The sequence below is a fragment of the Pezoporus wallicus genome, unplaced genomic scaffold (genome assembly GCF_028554395.1).
Source record: "Pezoporus wallicus isolate ANWC-B61680 ecotype Strahan unplaced genomic scaffold, APGP_CSIRO_Pwel_v1 contig_1181, whole genome shotgun sequence".
In the NCBI taxonomy this organism is placed as follows: domain Eukaryota; kingdom Metazoa; phylum Chordata; class Aves; order Psittaciformes; family Psittacidae; genus Pezoporus; species Pezoporus wallicus.
Window position 1 is genome coordinate 6831222 of NW_026641428.1, and position 25744 is coordinate 6856965.

General features: G+C 50.8%; 2 protein-coding genes and 1 long non-coding RNA gene across 3 annotated transcripts in view; 2 read left to right on the top strand and 1 right to left on the bottom strand.

The window, feature by feature from the left end:
- Positions 1 to 12445, top strand: part of HOXD3 (homeobox D3) — a 29916-nt gene extending 17471 nt beyond the window's left edge. Inside the window, exons 2-4 of the mRNA XM_057423717.1 lie at positions 6616 to 6699; positions 10142 to 10687; positions 11104 to 12445. Of these exons, the coding sequence (XP_057279700.1) occupies positions 10192 to 10687; positions 11104 to 11855 (1248 nt within the window). The 5' untranslated portion in view covers positions 6616 to 6699; positions 10142 to 10191 and the 3' untranslated portion in view covers positions 11856 to 12445. The remainder of the gene's footprint in view (positions 1 to 6615; positions 6700 to 10141; positions 10688 to 11103) is intronic.
- A 138-nt stretch (positions 12446 to 12583) lies between these two features.
- On the bottom strand, positions 12584 to 13652 carry LOC130607003 (uncharacterized). The gene is made up of 2 exons (XR_008974128.1): positions 13320 to 13652; positions 12584 to 13240 (listed from the first exon to the last, which is right to left on the bottom strand). It is a non-coding gene; the product is annotated as an uncharacterized LOC130607003 (long non-coding RNA).
- Positions 13653 to 21768: 8116 nt separating this feature from the next.
- Positions 21769 to 23132, top strand: LOC130607019 (homeobox protein Hox-D1-like). The gene is made up of 2 exons (XM_057423757.1): positions 21769 to 22508; positions 22641 to 23132. The coding sequence occupies exons 1-2, from the start codon at positions 22109 to 22111 to the stop codon at positions 22910 to 22912; spliced, it is 672 nt and encodes a 223-aa protein (XP_057279740.1). The 5' UTR covers positions 21769 to 22108; the 3' UTR covers positions 22913 to 23132.
- The last annotated feature ends 2612 nt before the right edge of the window (positions 23133 to 25744 follow it).

Consider the following 25744-nt stretch of genomic DNA (forward strand, 5'->3'; position numbering starts at 1 on the left):
AGGGCAGGAGAGGGGTGCCCGGGTGAGGCGAGGGCCCTTCCCACCGGGGTGTGCCGAGGTGGGTGCGGGTGCGGTTCTGAGCACAAGTTGAAAAGTCGAGGCACATTTTGTGATTATACTTTCTCTCTCCTGTTTAATGGCTCCTCCTGTTACTCCCGATACATCAATACGGTTCTGTATATTATATCACCACTAGTCGTTAAGGTAAGAATGAAGAGGAAAGGCAGAGTCAATAGCAAACCCCACTCACTGTACAGTACAGTAAATAGGGACCTCTCTGTGCAGAGCCACACCGTTTCCAACGGCCATGTTTGTTAGCCCTTTCCCCTGATTCTTTTTTCCTTTTTTTTTTTCCTTCCCCCCAAGCCTAGAGACCAAAATAACCTCGGTAGGAACAGTCATAACAGGCAGAATTTCAAAGTGCAAGGAAGATGATAAGAATAGATTTCTACAAGTCCTGACCACGTGATTTGCGAAATAATTAATTCAGCACGTCCCTTAAGAAACACGGAGTCGTCATTAATCTGCCAAGCAAAGGACTCTATCAGACTTGAAAACTGAAGAGATCCCAAGAATATAATATACAAAGGGTGCAGTCCCTCTCTCTGCACACCTAGCTCTTTGCTAGCTGCCGAAAAAGAGACGCCCGGTACGTAAATATTTTTTACTTTTATTCCTTCTTATTTAAGCCTTAATGAACTCAGCTGTCAAACGCTTGACAAATAGGGCACGTTGCTTCCTGATTTCCAGCTCGGCAGCGGCCGGGGACCGGACCGGGCGCAAGCGGTGACCTTTGCTTCCCAGGGAGCAGGGGAAAGAGGGCGAGCGAGGAGCAGCGCGGAGTGCCGCGGAGGAGGCATGCTGACCGCCTCCATGGGCGGCGGCGGTGGCCGCGGCCGCCTGCGCGGGGAGGCGCGGAAGGAACAATGCGGCTGTCAGGACAGCCGCTGCCCGGTGCTACCGGCAGGGAAGGGCCCTCAACTCCTTTGCAAGCAGGGTCGTAAATTTTGCCGCGCGTCTTTGACAGCGGGGCTGCAGCGGGGCCAGAGCCAGCACAGGGCGCGCCTTCCCCCACCGCCCACACAAAGGCCGGCCACGGCCCCGCTCCCGCAGCCCCGCTCCCCCAGCCCCGGCCCCGCTCCAGCCCCGACCGCCGTTCGTGTCATCCCTAGCCTCGCCGCCCAGGCGGAGGAGTCCGGGAGCATCCAGCCCCCGAAACGGGCTCGCCGCCTTGCAAGTCTCCGATCGATAGCTCGGACTAGGGGGAAATGGTATTTGTGTTTTTATATGAAGCCACCGTCTATGAACTCCACAGAATATGGACAACGAGGCTGAGATTTCTCTGTGAAATCCCAGAGTCAGCTGGAAATACTTTCTGCAAACAGGATATTCTTTATTATTCCTTGCTGGAGTAATTTCTAAAAAAAACCTAGATTGTAGCTTTTTATTACTTCCGTTTCGGTGGCAGGACAGAGACAAAGTTTCCTATGTTATGAATTATACATTCAAACAATAACACATTAATTCAATTATTCAAAGATGACAAATGTTTATGTGCTTTGGTAGTGACTAAGGAACAGATTTGCTACTTCACGAGAACTCCTACGTTTTTATCAATGAAGTTTTATACTATCCTGTTGGTCCGGGAAAGAAACCAAACTCCACCAAGACACGCAGTAAAACGGACCCGAACATAAATCGCAGCCCTTTCATAAGAGCGTTTATTCCCGCATATAGCCCGGGCTATTTTATCAGTTTGACAATTGCCGGAGTTGTTGTTATAAATCATCATAAGTAATTCCTGAAAGGGTGCGAGGCTGCTGGGGGGCGGGCGGAGACTGTAAATCTTTCTGTTTTATTGCTCTATGAACATATGCTCCGATTGAAGAAGTCTTAGATCCTTTACCAGAGACAAATTCGTGGAAAGCTGGAGTCCCACCAGCCAGAGGATTAACATTTCCTTAATAGGCTTTTTTTTCAGTCCCCTTTACGATGTCTTAATTCTGGCGGCGGTGGTGAAGGTGCTCCTTCCTTCCTTTCTTTCTTTCACCAGTCCTCCATTTTCACATTATATTTCGCTTTTTTAGATTTTGTAATTTATTTTTATTTTTAAGCCCTAGACTTTGACAAGACACCCGAGGGCTGTGGGGCTTTTTCCAGGTGCGTCGAAACTGCCCTCCAAAAAGTCATTTTCTTCTGAATCCTCTTTGTGCTTTTTGCTCTAGCGGTGCCCAGCTTTTCCCTCCACTTTTGTGTAGGAAAAGAAAGACCTCTCCGTCATCCAAAATGTCTAAACAGCGGCCAGAATTATGTTCGGCTTTGTGTGTATGTACACAAGTATGCAGAACACGCTGTGAGTGTAGGAGTTGCTGTATGTACACACAGACACGCGAGCGCGGGGGGCTCTGCAAAACTACCCAGACACCGAAATATATGGCTGACGGAAAAGGATATAAAGAACCATTACCTCTTACTTGAGGCGAGATTTAAGTGCATCATTTCGAAGAAATATAGGGTTATAAATCCGAAGCCGTACACAATAATTTACATTGAACTTATGTTTCCATCACTGGACTCCAATCTTTTTATAACTGGTTTGCAAAGTCAGGAAAAGCAATGTTAATTTAGATAAATGTTACAATGCACTTACGGTTAGTATTGTAAGGTAATACGTTACTGTCACATCCCCATGCTTTGGATGGTAATGAAATCATAGCAGATGTTAGATTAGGTGTAGTGTATTTATAGCCACAGATATGTTAGAAAAATCAAACAGAGGAGCTAATATAGGTGTTTTTTGGTTTTTTATTTGTTTTTTTTTCTGAACTGGAACTGTTGGGTAGCTTTGTGGGTACACATGACGAATATACTTCGGGTTTGCTCTATGTGGCTTCATGCACACAGGGAGGGAAGGCAGGCTCAGGGCAGACACACACACGCACAAATGTCATGAGGTTGCTGGCTTGGCTTTTTTCTTCCCCAACGCTTGTTTAGCCTCCAGACAGGGGTAGTCCCTGCTACCCCACATCTTCACGGTACGGAGAAGGAGAAAGCAAAAATTCGCTCACGCCAGCGAGTCCCAGCGCCTTTCCACCAGAGCAGCGCTGCTGTGGAGCTGCCCCCTGCGCAGGCTCTCTTCTGCGGCCGGTCCCAAATACCTCATCTTTCTCCTCCGGGAATTTCTGCGCCCTGGGATCATCCCGCGGAATTCACCTTTTCCCCAGGCTCCGCCGGCCTCGCGGGGAGCGTAAGTGCGAGCGCCGCAGCCGCCGGCCTCCGCGGTGCAGCGCGGAGCTCCGCCGGGAGGAGAGCGGGCCAGTGCGCGGAAGACGGGGTGCGCTGAGCGGCCCGTCCCGCGGGGCCCGGGGCGGCGGCCCCGGTGAGCAGGGGTGCGGGAGGCGGCGGGGTGCGCGCCAGGCTCGGGCCGCCGAGCTGCTCCCGTGATCACGTGGGCCCTGTTCCTGTATTTTAAGGCAGTGCCTATATTTCTGATTATAAAGGGGTTTCTCCTGCTGGCCCCCAAAATTCATCAATGGCCGCACGATTTAAAACCAAAACAAAACACGAGCCGGCCAATTGCCGCCTGTGGTTGCAGGAGGCTGATGGCTGAGGGGTTGTGTGTTGACTTTTTTTTTTTTCCTCTCTCTCTCTTTTTTTTTTTTTTTTTTTGTAAGCCCAACAAATTCCGATTTCCACTCGCTCTCTTTTATTGGTAGTTGAGCCTGAGCTTGTTTTCGCTCTATCGGGAATTCTGGTGTATGGAAATGTCTGTAAAACCGCAAGATCAGGTTTAGGAGAGTATTGTCTGCAGACAAAGGGTGAAGGATATATTCTAAGAACTGCAAGAGCAGATCCTGAAAAGTGAGGAGTCCAGGTTTATGATAAATTGATGCACAGGTAAGCAACTGCATGACAAAATGGGACCTTTAACCACAGGGGCTGAATTATTGCCTTTGCTCAGAGACTATCTGGAATTTGTTTGCAATCTCTACCCATAAAGGCTGCAAATGCATGGACTGGTCTCCCCCTCTATGAACGCTTTAAGCTGTATCTTCTTTTAATTATGCTCCTTAAAGAAAATGTAGACTCCTTCCCAAAGGCTAGGGGGAAGACGTTTAACCCTATCCTCTTCCCAATTTTTGCTGGTTGCAGGAAGGGAATTGCAAACAATCAAAGGAACAAGGGGCAGACAACTTTGCTAGATGCTCCCATTGCCAAAGTAAGATTGAGCATCGCGTTAATGCATTGCCGTGGGTAGCCGGGCAGGGGGTACCGTGTTGATTTGTAAAGGACGATTTAAACCAGGGTCATCGGTATTGTAGCCCCTGCATAGGGTATCTTAAATATTCCTGCCAAATGTCTTCCAAAATCTTTTCCCCTCTCCGTGCATTCCTGTTCCTCAGTGGCTGTTGTTTTCATCACCCAGTAGTTTTGGTGTTGATACTACCGGTATGCTCATGCTTCCTAGTTACATACGCTGTCTGAAACACGACTTGATATTTACGTACCGAAGAGTTTATTGCCCTCCATTCTTGCAGTCTGATGAATCCGGCGGTGGGAAGGTGCCCAAGGGGATCGGCCTGTGTCCCTTCGGGTGGACGGGGGAGCTGACAGGGGCCGTGCAGCCTCCCCGCACACATCTGCAGCTCAGCCCCCTCTTGGGCTGTTGCAACTAGCCCGGCTTTCTCAGAAGCGCCTGTCCCACCGGTCTGTGGTCTGCCTGCAGCCGGGGTGAACTCTCGGTTATGTTTGTTAGACAGCCCCTGCTTAAATCCCAGCTTTGTGCAGGCTGGCAGGAGTGGGTGTAGGGCAGAGCCGGACCTTGGTCGCCCCGGCCACCCCGGCAACTCCTCAGTGGGGCCGAGGTGCCAGTGGGATGCAGGGCAGGAAGGAGAGGGAAAGGGAAGAAAGGAGGAAGTTGGGGTGTTTGGCGTGATTTTTTGTTTGTTTGTTTGTTTGTTTTCCTTTCTGTTGCGTGTTGCTCTGCTCGATCAGAAGTTAAAAGCAGTGAACATTTTTCTTAGCTCTATGCCTCCAAGCTGCTGGCCTGCCAAGTTAGTCAGCTGAATCCAATTACTGCAAGCAGCATTTCATTTGGCTCGATGGAAGCACTCACTTATAACTTCACCTAAAATTTCAATAATACCTATATTGGGCCCACGCCTGAATAATTCTAAAGATTTCCCTGCGTTTAGCGCTGGCGACTTCTTCTCCGAGGTGGGCTCTGCGGGAGCAGCGCCGGGAGCAGAACACAGCCCCAGCGTGCCCGGGATCCCCTCGCCACAGAACAAATTTTGGGGGCTATTCCTGTGGCCGTGGAAATCCCGAGATTTGGCCAAGCTCTCACCAAGTACAACATGTTTAGACCAAGAAGGCTTCCGCTTGTGAGGCTCAGGAGCTGCTTCAGGAAGGAATAAGAAGTCGATAATTAATTAGGCACAAAATGAAAACTTACCGTATTAATCAAGAGCGGCTAACAATGACTCGGTTTGCAATATTATGATCTCTCCGCTCAGGGGCTAAGGTGCAACGCCACTTACACTGCCTTCAAACACTCTGTAAAGTGCTATTTCTAATGACCCGTCTTTAAAAAAAATAAAGCACTTAAAATTGACGTACACCCACGTGAATATATTATATAAGACGTTGCCGGGACAGGCCCAGGCCAAGAATCCGAGTGAGCATCATGTGTAATCATGAAGCTCCACTTCCCCAACTCCAGTTTGCCAGCATAAATTAAGGTGATAAGAAGAGGGAATGTTGCATCCTACTTGGTTTGGGTAGGGAGAGAGAAGACTTGGTGGAAAGTTGTAAGGTCTGTTGTGTTGTGAGCTATTGGAGGCGCTTCCGTTGGTTGTTCATTAAGTGGTGAGTTATTGCTGTACGAGGCAAAGGTCATTTCAAAGGCTTATGGTGGCTAGATATCGTCTTTATAATGACCTGGGCTTCTTTGTGGGGGATTTTCTGACACTCTTAAGTTCTTAAAGTCCTGAGTCGACACATAACACAGCCAAATGCAAAATGCTCATTTCGAGATGCAAATACTTGCGGGGCATTTTCAGCGCTGGGGGTTCTCCGCTTTTCTCTCTCTCTGTCTTAACAGGGGTCCGGGGGATAGGAAGGGAGAAAGACCTGCGCTAGCTCTGTTTCCCCAAGGCCCTCCGCGGGCTGTGAGTTGCGGGAGGCAGGAGCTGTGGAGGACCGACGGGGAGCGGGGAGGACCCCTCAGCTCCCATGCAATGGCGGTCCCTCTCCTCCGTGCGCTGAATCTCTGCTCTCCTTCGCTCCTCGGCCCGGGCTCAGAGATCGGGGAGGCACAGGCGGCTCCCCTCCGCGGTCGGTACGCGGGGCCCGGCGGAGCGGCTGCCACAGGCAGCCCTGCCTGGGTACGACCCGCAGCCGCGGAATTTTGCGCGTTTTTTCGCTCCCCGCATCTCTCAAAGCACTATTAACAAATGGAGAGAAACATCTGCCCTTTGTCTGGCAATAGATCTGACGCGGACGGAGAGACACGGTGAGGGGCTGAGAACGAGATGTGCATTTATTAACAAAGTCCTAAGGAAGAAAGTCCAAAACAAAGCAGTTTCCGCTGACAGTTCTCATTTTTTGTTGCAGGTCCGTGCCCACGGATTATCCAAAGGAACCTGAAGATCCTACCCAGACAGTTAAAGTCAAAAATCAAGAAAAAACATAAGTGTGGTGAGTTCTCTAAGTTTCCTTTTCCATCCACCTCCCGCTTCCCCCAGTGCTGCAGGCCCTCCGCAGGGACCAAAGCCCGGGCCCGGCAGCCGGACCGCCGAGCGGGAAGCGCTGCTCGGCCGGGCGCGCCACAGCCTTCGACGCCAGATTATACCAGTAAATACCAGCCCGTAGGAAGCCCCGCTGAAAGCGGGGTCAGAGGGAGCCGAGCCCGGCTGGGGAGCAACCTTGCCCAGCACCCGGCCGCGGGGAGCGGACGTCTACCAGTGGGGGTGCTCCGAAGCTGATTTAAGAGGCCTCACGGCGGTCACTGCTCCGTACCGGAGCGCCCCCGCTGCTCCTCTGTCCGCGGGCCCTTCCGCGCTTCTCAGTGCTCTCAACTCTGAGCAAGACCTCCCGGCTTAGGTCCAGGTCCAGCCCCAGCGGTGGGTGCCCGACTGCCCACGGCAGCCAGCCCAGGGCAGAGGGTTACCATCGCCTGGCTCTCCTGCCCGCGGCCCGGAGCGGCGGCTGGGTCCGGCAGTGGGTCCAGCGTGTTCCTTATATACAGAGCTGCCCCGGGCCGGCTGCCGGGAAACGTGCCGAGCAGGGGATTCTTTTGCCGGGCTCCCTCCTACGCGCCGGCTGCTTTGCACTTCTGAAAGTGCCGTGGCTTGGGAAGTGTTTTCCTTTTCATTCCTGGCCGGAGCGTTTACTGCCACGGCACTAGCAGTCATAAATTTTGTTACAAACCGCAATGACAGGTGCATTGATATGCACCCTGAGAACTCCAGCTGCTTTAATAACCGCTCCGCTGGCCGCGCTCACCGCCTCTTATTTATTCGGTATCATATTAGATATTGATCCTCAGCAGAATTAAGTGTAGTGGAAGTTTCACTAGAGAGCTGCTTAATATGGAGGTGTCGAGAGGAAAGCGCCTTGTGGACGCTCAGGCTCCCGGCTTCTCCCCAGGTATTGCCGTGAGAGGGTCGGTAACCTCCAAAAGCGTTGGAGCCAGCGGCAGGACGGACAAAAAGCCCCATTATCGTGTCCAACGCCAACAGTTCAGATAAGGTTAACCTTTCTGGAGTGCAGGAAGGGAAATTTGAAACACAGGCATGTATACGTGGTTTCCTACCCTTGGAGACTCTGAGCCCACCTCCCACAGCTCGGGCCCACCATTTGGATGTCACCTTTTTTTTTTTTTTTGTTTTTCCCTAGAGGCTGTTTCTGGCCAAACCACCAAGTGTTGAGCCCCTGCTTTGGTGTTACCTATAAAAACATCACCCCGGGCCTTGCACTCGTGGAAAATCAAACCCTGGAGAGGTCTCCCCTCTTTCTCTCCCTCACTCTCTTTTTAAGATCTAAAGATGAGCCACCAAACAGTTGAGCATTGTCTATGTGATTTATGGCCCATAGCCTCCTTTTTAGGTTCAAGCAGAGTTCACAAGCAGTTGGTATTTCAGAAAAGAAATAAGGCTTTTAACAGCTTAACAGCAATATTCTTTCTTAAGATTCTGCGTATTCTTTTGGGAACTATATTTCACAAGGCACATAAAAGCCCACGCTTAAGGCGGTGTTGTGCTAACAAAAGTCCTCAGTCCAGACCGCTCCCGAAAATGTAGATGATGGAAGTGGAAAACGAGCGACAGAATTATTTTGTACAAAAAATACTTTCAGGACTCTTCAAGATTGTCACAGCATATTAAAAAGCATCTGAATCGCCACCGCCTATTTCCATAGACAACTTTTTTAAACTAAATTTTCCAGGAGAGGAAAATAGCTCTTTTCCCATTTCCATCAGCTTCGCAGATCATCCCAAGCTTTTGTTCAGGGAAGAAAAGGACCCCGGTGGTTTGTGACAGGGGATAAACCGCCGAGAGCGGCCGCGGATCTCAGATCGCTAAGGTTATTCTGAATTACACAGACGTGTATAATCCCGGTGAATTTTAGGGAACAGATGAGCGGTACTTGGCGGTACCAAAGGCTGCGGGACAAAGAGCAGTATCCTGGTAGTATTGCTCAAGTATAGGCCGGAGAACGGTAATTATCGGACACTGGTCAAAAATATCTAGCTATTCTTCTCTCGTATGGTAATAGGCTTAAACCCTGAAGAAATAAAACGAACTCTGCAGATACGTTGAGTTACAGGCTTACATTGGCAGGTGAAGCATATGGCATTTTACAAAATTACTAAAACTAAACCTATCCCACAAGAAAAAATAATGGCAGTGAATATTAAAAAAGCCGCAACAAAATCACAGAACAGTTTCTATCTTGCAAAAAGTGCAGGGAAGTTGCAAGGGAAAAGGGAGCAGCACTCTGGACCAAAACATCTGCCCCGAGGGGACAGTGCGTTTTCGGCTTAAACAGTCTGATCGGGAGGCCGGTAGGCGGGGAGGGGAGCGCCACAAATTCGCAAGCTGGAAAAAGAAGAGAACCCCCTAAAAATTATCTCCCATCTCTCAGGTTCTTTCTAATGGGGACAAATAAAAGCGACGAGAAACGCCGGGTGAGGGAATTTAATTCATCACAGAAATAAAACAGGGGAGCTGACCTGAGACTTCCTTTATAGTGCAAAGTGAAGGGAGTGAATGGCGCCGGTTACACTTTAACTCCGGAGGAATCCGGGGGAAGAAGGAGGGCGGGTTTACAAAGAGGACGGGATTTTTCTGCCTCTGCCCGGCCGCAGCCCGGGCTCAATCCATCATGTCAGCTCTGCGCGGCCCTGCGCACGCGTGCCGGGCGGGAGAGGGGCGCGGAGGGCTCTGGGCTGAAATGAACCGGGGGGGGGGGCTGGGAACACCACCCAGCGCGGCCTCGCCTTGCTCAGTGGGAGCCCTTCCCTTGCAACCACGGAGAGCGATTCGTCCGAACTCCTGGGGTCCACAGGCAGAACAAAGCAAGAAAATTCCCCAAAATGACTCAAAAAGTGGACCCTGGGAAGTCCCGCCAATCTGTTCCCGTTCCCCTCAGCACACCCGCTCTCGGTGGCTCCTTCCCTGCTGTCCCCCTGTTCTTTCCTCGTGTGCCCTGCTCTTCTACCTGGTGTGCTCCAATTTGGCCTGGCTCCTACCTGGTGATCCTGCTCCTTTCTGGGTGTCTTCTGCTCACTCCCTCGTGACTCTGGTCCTTCTCTGGGGTCCCCTGATCCTCTCTCAGGTGTCTCCTGCTCTTTCCTAATCCCCCCTGCTCCTTCTCTGGTGTCCCTTGCTCCTTTTCTGGTGTCTCCTGCTCCTTGCTTTATGCCCCATGCTCCTAATCTGGAGTCCCTTGCTCCTTCCTGGATGTCACCCGCTCCTTCCCTTCTGCCCCTGCTCCCGCCCTGCCGTCTCCAAGGCCTACCGGCCCTGCCGAGGCCGTTGGTGCTGGGGTACGGGGCATTCCAGGGACAGCCCGGAGGCTCCCAGCCGTCGCCCCCCACTGAAAGTCTCTTTTGTGTTCCCACTGTCCCCCTTCCCAGGTGGATACGAGTGGCCCGGGCCGACGACGTGAGGCGCGGGGCGGCGGTCAATGTTATTTGAGCGGGGGCCGCGGCCCTCGGAGATAGCAGAGCGGAGGATGCAGAAAGCCGCTTACTACGACAACGCGGGGCTCTTCGGGGGCTACAGCTACAGCAAGGCCGACGCCTACCCCTACGGCGCGACCCACCAGTCCTACGGCCAGGCTGGCCTGGACGGCGAGTACCCCGGCTCGGCCTGCTCCGTCCAGGGCTCGGCTCCCGGCCGTGCCCCGGCCCACAAGGGCAGCGAGCTGAGCGGCAGCTGCATGCGGACGGCGGGGGGCGGCGCAGGGGCCAGCCAGCCCTCGGGCATCGGCGAACAGCAGCCCCCGGCGCTGCCGCCCTCCTCCCCGCCCAACCCCCCTCCCAGCGCGCCCCCTCCGAAAAAAAACAAGGGAGGCCCCAACTCCTCGGGCTCAACCACCGCCACCCTCAGCAAGCAGATATTCCCCTGGATGAAGGAGTCCCGGCAGAACTCCAAGCAGAAAAGCACCTGCGCCCCTTCAGGTAGCCCGACACCCCCGACCCGCCCCACTGCCCGCCCTGGGAGCGGGGCAGAGCCTCTCGGACTGAGCCCCTGGCCCTGCACCATGTCCCCTCCTCCTCCAGGGGCAATGGCCCCCAGAGATGGCTCGGGGGTCTCAGCCTCACCGGGCGCCGCAGGCGGGGAAGGCTGGAGGCTCCTGCCCTGTTCCCCCCGCCAGCCCAGTGGCGGAAGGCGCGGCCACGACTGGCCTGGATAGGGCAGCTAGGGTCCCTGGGGGAGGCAGCTGCGGGGGTCGGTGCGTGCAGGGCAGGAAGGGGTGGAAGGCCTCCCCCGAACTCCCTGCTCCCCCTCTCCGGGGGCCGGAAGAACGAGGGGGGCTTCGGGAGACCCCGGGGTGGCTTTCGGGGGGGGACCAACTTGTGCCTCTTTCCTGCAGGAGAAAGCTGCGAGGACAAGAGCCCCCCCGGGCCGGCCTCCAAGCGGGTGCGCACAGCCTACACCAGCGCGCAGCTGGTGGAGCTGGAGAAGGAGTTTCACTTCAACCGCTATCTGTGCCGGCCGCGCCGGGTGGAGATGGCCAATCTTCTCAACCTGACCGAGCGGCAGATCAAGATCTGGTTCCAGAACCGCCGGATGAAGTACAAAAAAGACCAGAAAGCCAAAGGCATCATGCACTCTCCCGTCGGACAGTCCCCGGACCGCAGCCCCCCCCTGAGCGGCCCAAACCACGTCGGCTACTCCAGCCAGCTCCCCAGCGTCAACAGCCTCAGCTACGATGCGCCCTCGCCCACCTCTTTCGCCAAGTCCCAGCAGAGCATGTATGGGCTGGCCGCCTACACGGCGCCGCTGAGCAGCTGCCTGCCGCAGCAGAAGCGCTACGCGGGCGCGGAGTACGACCCCCACCCCATGCAGAGCGGCGGCGGCGGTTTCGCCAACCCCAGCCTGCAGGGCAGCCCCGTCTACGTGGGGGGCAACTTCGTGGACTCGATGCCGGCCTCGGGCCCCATGTTCAACCTGGGGCACCTGCAGCACCCCTCCTCCGCCAGCGTGGACTACAGCTGCGCCGCCCAGATCCCCGGCGGCCATCACCACGGACCTTGCGACCCCCACCCCACCTACACGGACCTCTCCTCCCACCACAGCTCTCAGGGACGGATGCAGGAGGCACCCAAGCTCACGCATCTGTAGCGGGGCGGCGGGCGGCGGGGCCCGCTCCCCTCTCCATTACCTCACTTTTCTGACGGGACAGTGTTACTTTGCTCTCGAGTGCCAACAGTGTTAGTGGATTTGTCTCCCCTAGCAGCTCCCTTCTTCCGCAGCCCCGGGTAGGTCCGCGAGCAGGAGCCTTTCTCTTAGAGCTGTGTTTAAGCATGACAGTGCAATATACTGCAAACCGAGGGACTGGTAAGCTGGTAATGATGTACTTGAAGGTAAGTTTTAGACATGCCGTAGTGTTAGCAGCTCGTCATGCTGAGGTGTTTTAGAGCAGGGGTGAGCGGTGGGAACTCGCCCGCGCGTAAACTTATTCCAGAGAAGTTAATTTATGAATTCTTCCGTAACGTAAGGATCGCATTGGACTAAACGATATGTATTTATTATTTTAAGCGAAACATTTTTGTATCACTGATTATTTATCCTCGTCTTAATGTATTTATGTGGGTATTTGTAGAGTTCCTTCACCAATACTTCGGGAGAGCGATTCAGGTCCGTGGTGACTGACATTTCCACCTATTTAGTATATTCGGTCTGAGCTAGTTGAGAGAGTAGTCTTGAACAGTTGTAACAGTGGCTGGTGTTCGTAGTTTATGTAAGGATTAATTAAGACAGCAAGTCGTAAGTCATGAATAGAGTAAAACAAACTGTGGCATCACACAAAAGAGCCGTTACACTTAAAAAAAAAATTAATAGTATCGGAATTATTTTAAAAGTATTTATTTCTGGCTGGCCCCGAGCGCCGGGGTGGCTTGGGGGCAGCTGGCTTGGCCGGGTGAAGCCACCCTTGGCTGGAATCACAGCCGCTTGGAGGAGGTGATCTACAAAGCAGGGACGCTTGGCCATCTTGTTTCAGATCAAATCCTGCGTACAAAAGCCTCGGTGAGGTTAACATTTATTTATTGACTGGGTATCTATCACACATATTATTATTTGGGTGGGCTATTTTATTTTCTTTTTTCTTTTTTATTGTTTTAAATTACACTCTGGCTATCTGAAATAGGAAAGATTAGAAGCTTAGAAAGCAAAAAAAAAAAAAAAAAATTAGAAACCCTCTGATAGTGCTAATTTCATTAGGGTCTCCATAGCAATCTGCGCAGCAGCTGCTGCCTCCTTTGTTATTTATACTGTTGTCTTTATACTAACCATAAATCAATTTTTTAGACATCTTTGAAAGCCCGAGCTTTTCCTCTTGTTTTTCATAAAAATAAACTTTGAAAGAAAATTGACAATCAGGTAGATGCAGCCGAAGGGCAGCCGCAGAGGCGGGGTGCGGGCAGGGGCGCCCGACGAGGACGGTTTCGTCCCCCAGGACCGCGGCTGCGGGGCATCGCCGCCTCCTTCCGTCACCAACGGGACCGCTAACACGAGGAGGAATAAATAAAAATTAATACAAAAAAAAAAGAAATAGAAAAAAAAAACAAACAACCCCAACCAAACCACAAAACGATGCTCTGAACCCTCGTGTTTCCTCCTCTTTAGTTACACGGCTGTGTTGAATCCCTCGCTGGATTTACAGATACTTCTTTTGTAAACGTTGTCATTAAAGTCTCTTCCTGACGGTACACGTCTCTCCGAGAAGACTGTTCTTACCTTTCTAAAAGTGTCGAGTTCAAGATAAATCCGAACTTCCCTATTCCCCACCAACCCGTCTGACGTGCCACTTCCCAGTCTGACAAACACTGCAGCTCCTACTCCATCCTCTAATGAAAGGACATGGCATTCCTATTGTGGGAAATATTTTAACTCCTCCAATTCTGGTCAACACAGACAAGTTTTTTCTCTCTTTCTCTCTCTTTCTTTTCCTTCCTTCTTTTCTTTCTTTCTCTCTCTCTCTCTTCTCTCTCTCTCTCTCTCTCTCTCTCTCCCTCTGTCTCTCTTTCACTCTTTTTCTCTTTCTCTTTTCTTTCTTTCTCTCTTCTTTCTTTCTCTCTCTCTCTTCCTTCCTTCCTTCCTTCCTTCCTTCCTTCCTTCCTTCCTTCCACCCCCTTTCCCTCCTTCCTTCCCTCTTTCCCTTCTCCCTTCCTCCCCTTCTTTCTTTCATCACCTTCCTCACCTTCCTTACCTTCCTTCCTCACCTTCCTTACCTTCCTTCCTCACCTTCCTTTCTTCCTCACCTCCTGGTATTTATGTTTGGCTGGACAGTAACAATTCAAAATCCTACTTAAGGTTTTATTTTCCCCTCCATGCAATTTTAACAATGTTGTGCTATGTTGAGAAGTGTAACTTCTGTTAAATTTCACTTTTACCCTAGCAAATTTGGATATATGTGTTGTAGATCTGTAAACAATACAGAACAGAATAAACTACTTTGTTCAGATACATATTTTAACCATTTTGAGCCCTAAAATTGTTTTATCTGGAATTTTCCACACAAATTGTTTCATAGAAGCTCCATTTGGGAGTAAAAACCACATACAAGTAATGCAAAAAGTAAGGCTAAACACCACTTGTGAATTACACTTTATAATATTCCATAAATATATATATGTTTGTATCTCCAGAATTTTCTGTAATCAATGTACCCAGGACTGAGATTGTACATGTGGGTTTTTTTGTGTGTTCTTGAAAACACCATGTATTTTGTACCACCTGCTTCTATATGTGAAATGGCAAGGCACCCCTATTTCTGCAGGGCCATTCCTGGTGTAACCCTATGTGCTTTCCTCAAGAGTTTCCCACCTCCATGCTCTGTAGGTTGCTCTTCAAACAGTGTCCGCTCTGACTTACATGATTAGTCCTTCATTAAATCTGTTAGGAAAGAAAAGGCCGTTTATAGGTAGCCCTTCCCATGATCTGAGGAAGAAGGGGGTTTGAGAGGAACCCTGACCACAAACACAGAGTTACTGAGGCACACTGCTCTGAGATATTTTCGTATTGCAGAAGGATGGGGTTTGCAGACTTAGTTTCCAGTGGGGGGGAGGAGGAGCATGTGCGAGGGGAAATCTTGTAAATAAATTCACTTTTCTTCTCCGTGACTCCGGCAGAGGCGTCTTGTTTGTGACATAGGAGAAGTCCATGATGATAACTTAATTATTGGAAGCAATGTTACTTTAGTGAGATCACTGGCATTTTTACAATGTTTGTACAAGCATCAGCAATCTAGAGGAGAGAGACACTTTGGCACAAGCCAGACTTTTTCTTGGCCCATCATTTAAAACCCATAAATTATAAACAGCCCCCTTTCACACTCAATAGGAACTCAGATCTTTTGCAACAGCATCTGATGTGATGAACTCCAGTCACCTATTTAAAACACAACTAGTCAGCCAAGACCAGGCCTGGGGCTGATCCTAGCCTTGCTTTTCTTTGCATGTAGGAGTCACATCATCCCTTCCCCTCCTTCCCTGCTCCCTCCATCTGCTCCAGACCCGTAGCAGGGTCACTGAGCCAAGGCCTCTCAATGTCGGCAGCACTGCTGCAGTGTTTGGAATAGAAAGCTGCTGACAGCACTGGTTGAGGGGCGTCAGGGGTGTACTGCGCTTCAGTGAGTCTGTGAAGGTTCCCCTGTTCAGTGGGTTTTGGGTCTCCGGTTGCTGTTTTGGCTCTTATGGTAACTCACTATTTAATGGGGGCCCAGCAGTTTCCCTGCTGCAAAAGGAGATGAAGCTTTGTGTCATCTCTGTGCAGACAGTACAGGACTGAGCTGCACCTTTGTACCCTGCTTCTTTTGAGGGGTGTCCCATCCATGTCCCTCTGTCTAGGGCCTGGTGAGCAGCACCAGGGCAGGGGACCCCAGTCAGGCACAGCCAGGAGCTCCCAGGGATGCCACTCTCTTGCAGGTGACACTTGTGTGAGGCTGGGGAAGCAAAACCAAATGCATCCTGCTTCATTAGCAAGTGGTCCCTGAGCAAAGTAGGGTTTACAGCCCTGGTCCCTAGGTGGTCCAGGGAGGGATTCCAGGGCACCCCATATGGCTGCCACCGTGGGACCATGCCTGGGTCGTCTGGGCTGCACCAACCTATCCATGGGTAAAGAGGAGGCAGCTGGCTGCAGGCAAAGCAGGCAAGGACAGGCGGCAGCGGAGGCTAGCTAAGAAAGAGGGAGCCCACCAGCATCAGCTAGAAGCCCCCTGACTTTCTTAGGGACCCACTGGATCGTTGATGCTCCGTTGGCAAGAAGTCTGAAGGCAGGACCCTCCACTGGGGTCTCTGCACCGCTGAAACAGCCTGCAGAAAGGTCTAGGCACAGAAGGGATTACTCTGCTGAGGAACAAAGAAGGTAAAGCGGTTGGGGGTGCTGGGGTCCTGCTGGGAGGGTGCCTCACTGACAGCCGTCAGCCAGGGAGGCAGGGAAGGAGCTGCAGCTCACAACACCGTCCTTCTACGTGCCAGCCTGCTGTGTGTGCCCAGCAGCCACACACAATGGCAGCCCAGTGAAGGCACAGCATGCTGTGTGGTGGAGAGGCCCAGGCATCCAGCAGACCTGCCTGGGAACAAAAGCTGGAGCCAGACGGGCAGCACAAAGGGGCTGGTGCTGCTAGGGCAATTAGGGCTGCGGTGGTTGGCTGGGCACCATGTGATGTTATACATAGACGAACTGACTACCTCTGCTTTTAAAAGGCATTAGATGTGCTGGACCACAGCTCTGTTGGCCGCAGCCACTTTCCAGGGACTGAGTGGCAGGTTAATCCCTGAACAGGCTCTCCATTCCCATGTGAGCAGCAGCAGTGGCAACTTGGTCCTGGCTGGCAGTGGAGCTGGTGGGGGAGGGAAGAGGCTGGCTCTATTAAGGGTCATCAATCACATGATGAACACTTTTCACTCGACAGTGTTCCTCTGACTTCTCTTCTAGCCTGAGCCAGCTGGGACTCGATCAGAAACTCCAGCAGCAGAGGAATAGCCCAGTCCCAGAGCCCCAGAGCCATGGAGTAATATGGCAGGATGGGACGGAGCCCCTTTGGTCAGAAAGGCTGAGATGCAAAAGGGAACACAGCAAGGTGTCGTCTGTAGCAGCACATCCACAGACCTCTGCAGAAACTTCTTGGGAGCAGACTTTGGCCTTTGTGTTCACCTTCAGAGCCTAGGATCCTGGAGCTCCTTGAACCCAGAAAGGCTCAGCTGCAATGATCATAAGCACAAAGCTGAACGTAATCAGCATGGGATCTGTACTATTAGTAGGATGGAGTCTTCTGGGTAAAAATACTCTTGAATGTACAAGTTGAGCACTTCTTTCTTTCTTTTTAGTTTGTTGATGTGCAGTTTTTCTGGCAACAGCAGAAGTTTTGAAGAGGGCAGACAACCTCCAGCCCCTTTGTAGTAACGATCTTTCCTCCAAGGAACTTGGGCCACTTTTTAGGACCTTTGGGAGTAAGAAGGGCTAGGCAAAGCAGAAATCCTGGCTGCAAACCCTTTAACATCTCTGTTTTGCACAGAGCAGCATGGCTTACCTTAATACCTCTGGGTTATCCATACATGTATATTTTCCTATAAAATTCATAGCCATGGGACAGAAAATGGCATTACATGGCGCAGGGGCTCGAGTGGAATTACTCTTCTTGGCAAATCTTTACAGAATGAGGGAGAGACTCCTTTTCTCTGTGTTCATGTGGAGGATCTTTATAGTTAATCCCACAGACTGTGAGAGCAGAGGTCTCTGTCCCAGGCCTGGTGAAACTGCCCCAGGGGTCAGCCAGGAAAGCAGAGCTTGTGGCAGGGAAATACTGATGGCAGAGGGAAACACGCTTTCCTCAGGAAGAGCGCAAAATGCGTTGCCTGTTTGGAAGGGCTGTGCTTGTGCTGGAGCTGAGCCTGCCCCACCCCAGAGCGGCAGAATGATTTCCCTTCTTTGCCCTGGGGTCTCTGCACATCCCTGGTTTTATTCACACTGTACAAAATAAACTCCCCAGAGCTTCTCCTTTTTCTCTGCTAGCCTTCCTTCCAGGGGCCTTTTATGGTTTGCCTGTGTTAACAGGGACAATGCTTAAATCCGCAGTGTTTGCTTCCTTCTCTTTGGGATGCCCACCCATGCCCTGGCTGTCTCCACACGATGGAGTGCATCCCCACATACCGCTGAGAACCAGCTCTCTCTTGCTGTTATGTTGTGGCAGCAGAGGGGCAAGGACAAGGCCATGCTTTAATCAGACCTTCTGTATCATTTTCCTGAGGACGGGGTTGAGCAGGGGTCTGTTGAATCTCCTGTATGTTATTGAGACAAGCACAGATGGTGGAGGCTTACTCCAGAGAGGAAAGGCAATGTGCACCAACCTCAAAGTAGTCCTTGTGGCTCAGGGCTGCCATTGCCTTCATGCACGTGCTGCTCAAGCAGCCTCCTCAGTGCACTGCTGGTAAGCATCTGCATTCAACAGGGCTTTGGGCTTTTTCACTGGGCTTGTTTCTACATCACATCTTAATTTCCCAGTGGCTGTGTCAGGCTTTGCAGTGGCCCATGTGCTCCCAGAAGTGTGGTGGCACAGGGGTTGGTTTGGTCCATTGTTCTCACAGGGGTTTCTGGACCAGCAGCTCCTCTGGTTCGTGCCATCACTGCACTACTTGACAGACATCCCCAAACCTCCCCGCCATTCTCAAATTGCCTTTGACAGCATCACATTCCTCCCACCCTTCTTTTTAACTCAGTTTTCTTCTTCCTCCTTTTGACTTCCAGGGACTCTTTCCTATTAGACCTCTTGCAAAAAAACAGCAAAACCAGCTGCAGTCTCTCAATTTCCTATCACTGGGACTTAGCCATATAAGTATGAACACTGTGAAATTCAGAAGCATAGAAAATCAGATCCCTGTCAAAAGCCAAAACAGCAACAAGAGATGCTCTGCCTGTGTTTAGCTACTGATTCCTGCTTTCCTCACCCTTGAACAGTCCTGCAAAAACAAACAGGTAGTGAACAAGAAACTCAGTAACAGAATCCAGCTGTGTGAATGGAAAGATCGTATGTTGGTGTGAACATGGACAGCTCTTCTAGCGTTTAAAACAGAGCTTTAGGTGTAATTAAACCAGTTGTGTTCTGCAAACAGAAGACTCAAGTAGAGCAGCAACCCTCCTCCAGAGCCAGTGCTATTTGCTTCATTGCAGGCAAGAGTTTTTACAGCAGGGGAGACTGAAAAGCACAGATGCTCTCCTGCATGGCCAGCCTTTCTCTGCTAAAGAGCTTGGTGTTCCCAGGCTTCTGTTTTGCCAGAAGATGACATTTTCCCAACTGCTCTGATTGCCGTGGGTGTGCTGAGCAAGTTTGTATCATCCATAATTTAACCCCTCCGTCAAAATGTAGGTTTCCTGACAAGGTATATTTAATTTGAACTCTTCTTCTAATGTATACAACCAAATAGAAATATAGGTGATATCCCATTACTAGTGCAGCAGGGTAGCATAGATGAGACTGTGTCTGGAGAACACCTAACTTTGTGTCTCTGTGCTTACCAGTGACTGCTCTGTAGATCCCAAGTCCCAAGCACATTAATGCTGCAAAGCCAGCCTTTGCTCTGGAATAGCTGCTTTATAGCAGGTGGGTTGGATGAGCTGGGAAGAAAGCAGGGCTAACAGAAGTTGACATCACTGATCAGAGCCCATACGCAGTGAAGCACACCTCTGTCCTTGTGGGCTTGCATCTGCCTGTCCCAGGGATGTGTCATGTCAGGGCCTCTGCAGGAAAGAAATAGAACAGGCCTGCTGTGAACCCTCAATTGGGTGTAATAGTGGGGCAGCTGGGGCTGAGCTGCAGAGCACTTCTTTGTGGGAAAGAGTTGAGGTTGAGTCAGTGAAACGGTCTGATTGTGTCTCCCAATGGTCTGATTGTGTCTCCCAATGGTGTCCCTTCTCTGCTACCAGCCCTCTGAAATATGTGGAAGACCTTGCGTAACTTTTCCTTCTCTGGAGATCCTGGTTGCCCTTGGTTGGTTGTCACCATGTCAGGTCCTCACAAAATCTGTGGCCTCTTCTTGACCACAACAAGCAGAGCTTTGGCCAAGAGTTTATTGAGCTATTTGGGCTGTTGAGTCTAAGGCACTGAATAAAGGCATTTAAAGTTTGTGGTTTTATTCAGAAATATATTTTTTTTATAAGGTACCACCTTGCATTTCCCAACTGATTTCACATCCACTTCCTAAGACTTAGAAGGTTACATGTGCAATTTGAAGCAGCATGATGCAGCTATTGCTCGTGTTCTTTGTCTGTCCACTCCCAAGTCACTGAAGCCCAAGTGTGCTCTGCCCAGAGCACCCTTTTGCTGTTCTGAACTGCATTGACACATGATTATCAGTCACTTAAAAATGCTTCAGGTACATCTCAGCAGTATGGGTAATGTCAGGAAAGTATAATCTTGTTTGAACTCAAAGTTTTATACAGAGTGAACAGTCCTCTGTAAAATGTTAAATTTAGTATGAGTCCTCCATTCCTGGTGAGGTACTAAACACAACATTTTGTATTCAGTGTGAATACAGGTTTTATGGAGAGGGGAAAAAAAAAAATCCTTTCCATTTTGATGCTCTTCAAAATCCATAAACTAAAATTTGTTTCATTAAAAGTAGGTTCCTTGTGGGGAAGATAAGAAAATTAAGTCTTAAAGCAGTTCTCAGATATAAAGATAGAATAGTTTTGGGGCTTTCATTTATTAATCAAGTAAATAGGGTGAAATAGTAAAAGATGAGGATGTGCAAATCACTCTTTCTAAGAGGGATTCAGCAGTCATATTGATTCCAAAGTACATAATGCAGCTATACTAAGGTGGGAATACTAACAGTTTTCCTGCGTGTGCATGGCAGTCCACACCATACATGGTCTAAAAGACTTCAAGTAAGAGCTACTGGGGCCCACACATGTTTACCTGTAACAAAGACTTACTTTTTTCCTAATTCTGCAAGCATAATTTATAATAGGACTGCTTAGGGATCTTATGGAGATGAATGTTTTTATTTCCCTCCAAATCAGATTTCCAGTTATGTTTCAATACAGTGATCTTTAAGTATTGGCATCTTAATGATTGACTTCTATAATCTGGGACAACTTTCCCACATTTTGTAGTGATACATTTTCAAATCGCAATTGAAAGTATCTTGATACCTCTTTTTTTTCTATTTTATTTCCCTCATCCTGTGAGTTCCTGACATATTTTTATCAAGATAAATCCGTTTAATGGAACAGACCTAATTTTAATTTTGCAGCTGATCATTACAGGAATTATCCTGATAGGCACCATGTGGGAGCAAGGCCAACCTCTTGCTATATTTAGAAGGAGAGTTTTGTGCAACTTGCAAGCAATTTTTTAATTCTAGTGGTTGAATTTCCTGCTGCATCCACAAGGAAATAGGTCTTGGCTTCACTTGCCTGAGTGCAAGAGGTATATAGATGCCCCATCCCTGAAGACATTCAAGGGCAGGCTGAATGTGGTTCTGGGCAACCTGATATAGTTGAAGATTCCCTGCTCATTGCAGGGGGGTTGGATTAGATGGCTTCTGAAGGTCCCTTCCAACCCAAACTATTCTATGTTTCTATGATTATCAATTGACAAGTTAGATAAAACTCATCATTATCCAAATCAAGCATGTGTAGCTCAGACTGAATGGTCAAGTGTGACTTGGAGCCATGTAGGGAAAGACCATCCTTCTTGGAGTCCAGGCTTCATATCCTTCGCACTTGTTCTTGTTGCCTGCCATTCTGAGGGGATGAAACCAAGAGAGGGAGTTGGAGTGGTTGCCTGGGCAGTGCAGCTTGCTGCAGTCTCTGCCAGGTGAAAGCGCTCTGTAAACAGTACTGAATCGCCTAGGGAAAAATGAAAGCCCATTAACGGGGTGAGCCCGGGGATTCACTTTTGAGAGGCTGCAGAGCACTTATCTGATGGAGCGAGACCATTAAGTGCCGCGAGGTGCAGCATCCCCCAGCCGGGTGCGGACAGCCTGGGGGTGCTTGCGCAGTCCTCCTCTCCCCCGGCTGCTCCCCCGGGCCGCGCGGGTTCCCGTGGAAGCTCCCGGGGGCTTGGCCGACAGCAGGGCAAGGGGAGGGGGCAGAGCTGCCCTGGGACGGGAGCCCTGCCAGTCCAGGGGAAGCGGCCTGTCCCGACGGGGTCTGGGGAGGGCTCGGGGTGCTGCCCACCCGCAGCCCCGCACCGGCCCTGGGCGGGTGGCCGTGGGCCGTGAAGCCCTCGGCGCCCGGGACCCCCGGTGCGGGCTTCCCGCGCAGGGTTCCCATTGGCCGCGGGGCGGGACGTGCCGCCCCACTCCCAGCCCTATATTAGGGAAATATTGCCCCAGCGGGGTGTGGGGAGCGGTGCTGCCCCGCAGGCCATGGACCTGGGGTACTTTCCCCTCGCCTTCCCGCCGGGGCTGTGCCGCGGAACCCCGGAGTCACCCTTTTCCCGGCTGGCGGACGGCACCTTCCTGGCGCTGGGCACCGCAGCCAGCGCCGCGTCAGCCCCGCCGCCGGCTGCTTGCGCAGGGGCAGCGGGGTACACGGCGGCCGCCCCCGCGGCGCCGGGCTCCAGCTACCGACCGTCCCGCGGAGCCGGGCCGTCGGACTGCTCCACATCCATCTTCCCCGGGAGCGGCCGCCCGCCGACGCCTCCGGAGGCCGGCCCCTCCTGCCCCGGCGGTGTCCCCCCGCCCGGCTCCCTGGCCCCCTCGGCGGCCCCGGCGGCGCCCCGCACCTTCGAGTGGATGCGAGCGAAGCGGAGCCCGCCCGGGAGAAGTGAGTGGGGCGGCGGGGGGCGGGCGGGGGCTGCTCCCATCCCAGCTCCCCTCTGATCCCCTCCTGCCCCGACCCCCGCCCAGCTCCGTTCCCCTTCCCCCCGCTGAAGCGCGGTGTTTTTCGGCGTTGCAGGCGGTGCGGCGCCGTGCAGGGGGGACCCTCCCGCCTGCCCCGCACGCACCAGCTTCAGCACCAGGCAGCTCACGGAGCTGGAGAAGGAGTTTCACTTCAGCCGGTACCTGTCGCGGGCTCGCCGTCTCGAGGTGGCCCGCTCGCTGCGCCTCCGCGACGCCCAGGTGAAGGTCTGGTTCCAGAACCGCCGCATGAAGCAGAAGAAGCGGGAGCGGGAAGCGCTGGCCGCCCCCACCGCCGCGCCCGCCGATGCCCTGGGCGGCCCGGCGTGAAGCCCCACGGCCCCCGACGGAGGGGTCCGCCGGGGACGTCGGGGCAGGGAGGGATGCTGCAGCCGGCGGGAGACTCGCGGTGCCCTTTGGCGCGGGACCGCGGCGAGGCAGCTCCCCTGTGGTTGTTGGTATTTTCTTTCTTTCTCTATTGCAACTTATTTACAGTTTTATTTATGAGGATTCAGGGAAAAGTGCCAGCCCGGAACGCTGCTGCTCAAATTCTGCCCGTGGGAGCGGGCTGGCACAGCCTGGAGATAACGGGGACTGCCGCTGCACCGGCTGCCCTGGGTTCGGCGGCTGCCCAAGCAGCCGGCCCCTTCCCCGTTTTCCATTTAAGGAGAGATACGCAGGCTAGGGCAGAGTTCATGCAGAAGAAGGGGGGAAAGCCCGAGAAGGCAGAGCAGAATAGAGCAGGGAAAACTTCTCACAGGAGTATGAGTCCAGGATCCCCTCTGGAAAAAGTGCCCTTGTCTTGTGCCCTACCCTTCGCAAAATTGCTGCAAAAAATTATGCTGTTTCTGCTTGTATTTATTCCTCGTTCGTTCCTATTCCTTATGCGGCTAGTTTAGTCCAAAATCTGCTTAGTAACCGTGAGGGAAGATTTTAAAAGAAAGTCAGTCTAAGGAGGAGCACCTCATTCAAACTGCAGAGGTGCTGGGATTTTCCTTACAGAGGCTGCACAGGACCAGACAGCAGCCACTCCACTGGCTTCCAGCACCTCTTGCATGTGCCTAGGCAAGGACAAGACAATGTAAAACCTCTTACAGCATCTAGATGTAAGATCATCCAGCTCTGCAGGCTTGATTATATCTTACAGTTAAAGAAATGCGCCATGTGAAATCTGTTTGCAACAAGTCTTATTACATGCGAAACCTCAAGACCTGTTAAAGTACAGAATAATGCTTGGGTTTGACCACAGAACTCTGGCAGCGAAAGACCAAGAGGATTCCTGGGTCTTTTACCATTCAAAAAGAACAACTGATTACCACATATGAGTGCAAAATTCACCAGTGTTCTTCACTTGTCCCCATTTCATCTTTCCCAGAGGTAAAATAACTGTACTGAAATGCATAGAAGAGTCAAGTTTAGAGTCTTTTCCTACCTGTGAACTGGAAAGCATAACAAGAATGTGGAGAAGAATGACATCTGGATTTATGGGAAGGTGATTTTATTTATTTGTGAGACAAAATGATTTTGGACAGCACATTTGTTGCTCTGGATTTCTGCTGGGTGAAGAACAACTTGTAGCAGGAGGGGAGATGTATCTCAGGGGACCTGTGAGCACCAAGTTCCTGTTTGGAAGCCAGCCCCAGACACAAACAGCTGTTGATTTTTGTTGAGTGCTTGTTGGGCAAACCAAGACAGAAGATGAAGATGGATGTCTCAAGTCAGAAAGTCCATAATGTTGGGGATACTTATTCTCTGTAATACCTTCCATTCTCCAATGTACCCCTCTGCTTATAAGCTTTCCCATGAAGATTTCTCCCTTGGACTGGGAAGCCATCGCTGATGGCAGCTTCAGTAGAGGTTGGCAGGAGTCCTGGGAAACAGTGTGCTCCGAAAGCCAGGCAGGCATGTTGGGATGATGCCATGGCTGAGCATGAGCAAGCAGCCTCCTTGGCAAGGAGGTGGGTGCCCCTGCAGTGAGCATCTGCAAGAGAGGACCTTCTAAGACAGAAGGATTTGGTTAAGCATCATATCGCAACTGTACCTGGAAAGTACAATAAGGCTAAAGGCTCGCGGTTGTGCATGCACACAGGGACATTTTTGTTCTGTATATGGTGTTACGGTTCATGTCCCACTGATTCACTTCACAGGTTATCACTGAAAAATTCTCAGGACTGAAGTACTCGTGTGGAACTAGTTGCAACCAAAATATACAGTTTTCAATTCCTTATTAAAGTAATGACACCAAACAAGTGTTACACTGCAGGCTGATCATTCATTAAGAAATAGGAAAAATTATTTCTGTCACCTGTTTTTGAGAAGATGCTATTTAAAGCAGAATAAAACAAAATCTGGTAAAATTAATAAAAACTCAAGGAAATAAAATTTGATTTACAAGCTGAATATTAAAGTCAAGTCAACTACTAATCAACCCTTTTCAGGTGTTCTTAAGGTACACATCTACCAAGTCTCCTGATAGTTTTTGGTTTTTAAACAGCAATAAGCATGGACAAGTAGTCGGAATAGCCCATCTTTCTAAGAGCATATGGTTCACACGCAAACTTTATAAAACAGCTGTGTTTTCAGTTACCTCCAAATTTGTCACATGTCTATGGGACTGCCGGTTTGTCAGCCTTTTATTTTCCTAATGATTTTGACATTTGTGCTGGGCACTTCAGGCCAGAGGAATGTTTTCCATCCTGCTGGCATGTTCCTGCGCTACCAACATGGAAAGAAAGATTCTCATTGATTTCAGTGGTGCTGGATCAAGCCATTACAGCACACTAAGTCTTTTGTAATGAATGTTTTCATGCGGTATATTTTCCCGAATAAATAAATACATGTGCAGGCCTTGTAGCAGTGCACAGTTCTGTATCCATCAAAATGACACAGCCTGAATACATATTTACTTGCAAATTAAGATGAAACTTTACAACTCTTTTATGGCAGTCTGAATCAATTTGCTGTTATGAACACAACTGTATTCTGCCTTAAGAGCCAGTACTTAGTATTAAGTGCAGTTTCTGCTCACATGACAGGGCCAGTTTAATAGGATCTTTCTTCTTCACCAGCAGTTTTAGCTGTATGAGGATTAGATATTGCTCCTTTGCACTGTTCTGTCAGCAAGATACCCAGAGGAAGGAGCTAATGCAGGTCATGTGCTAA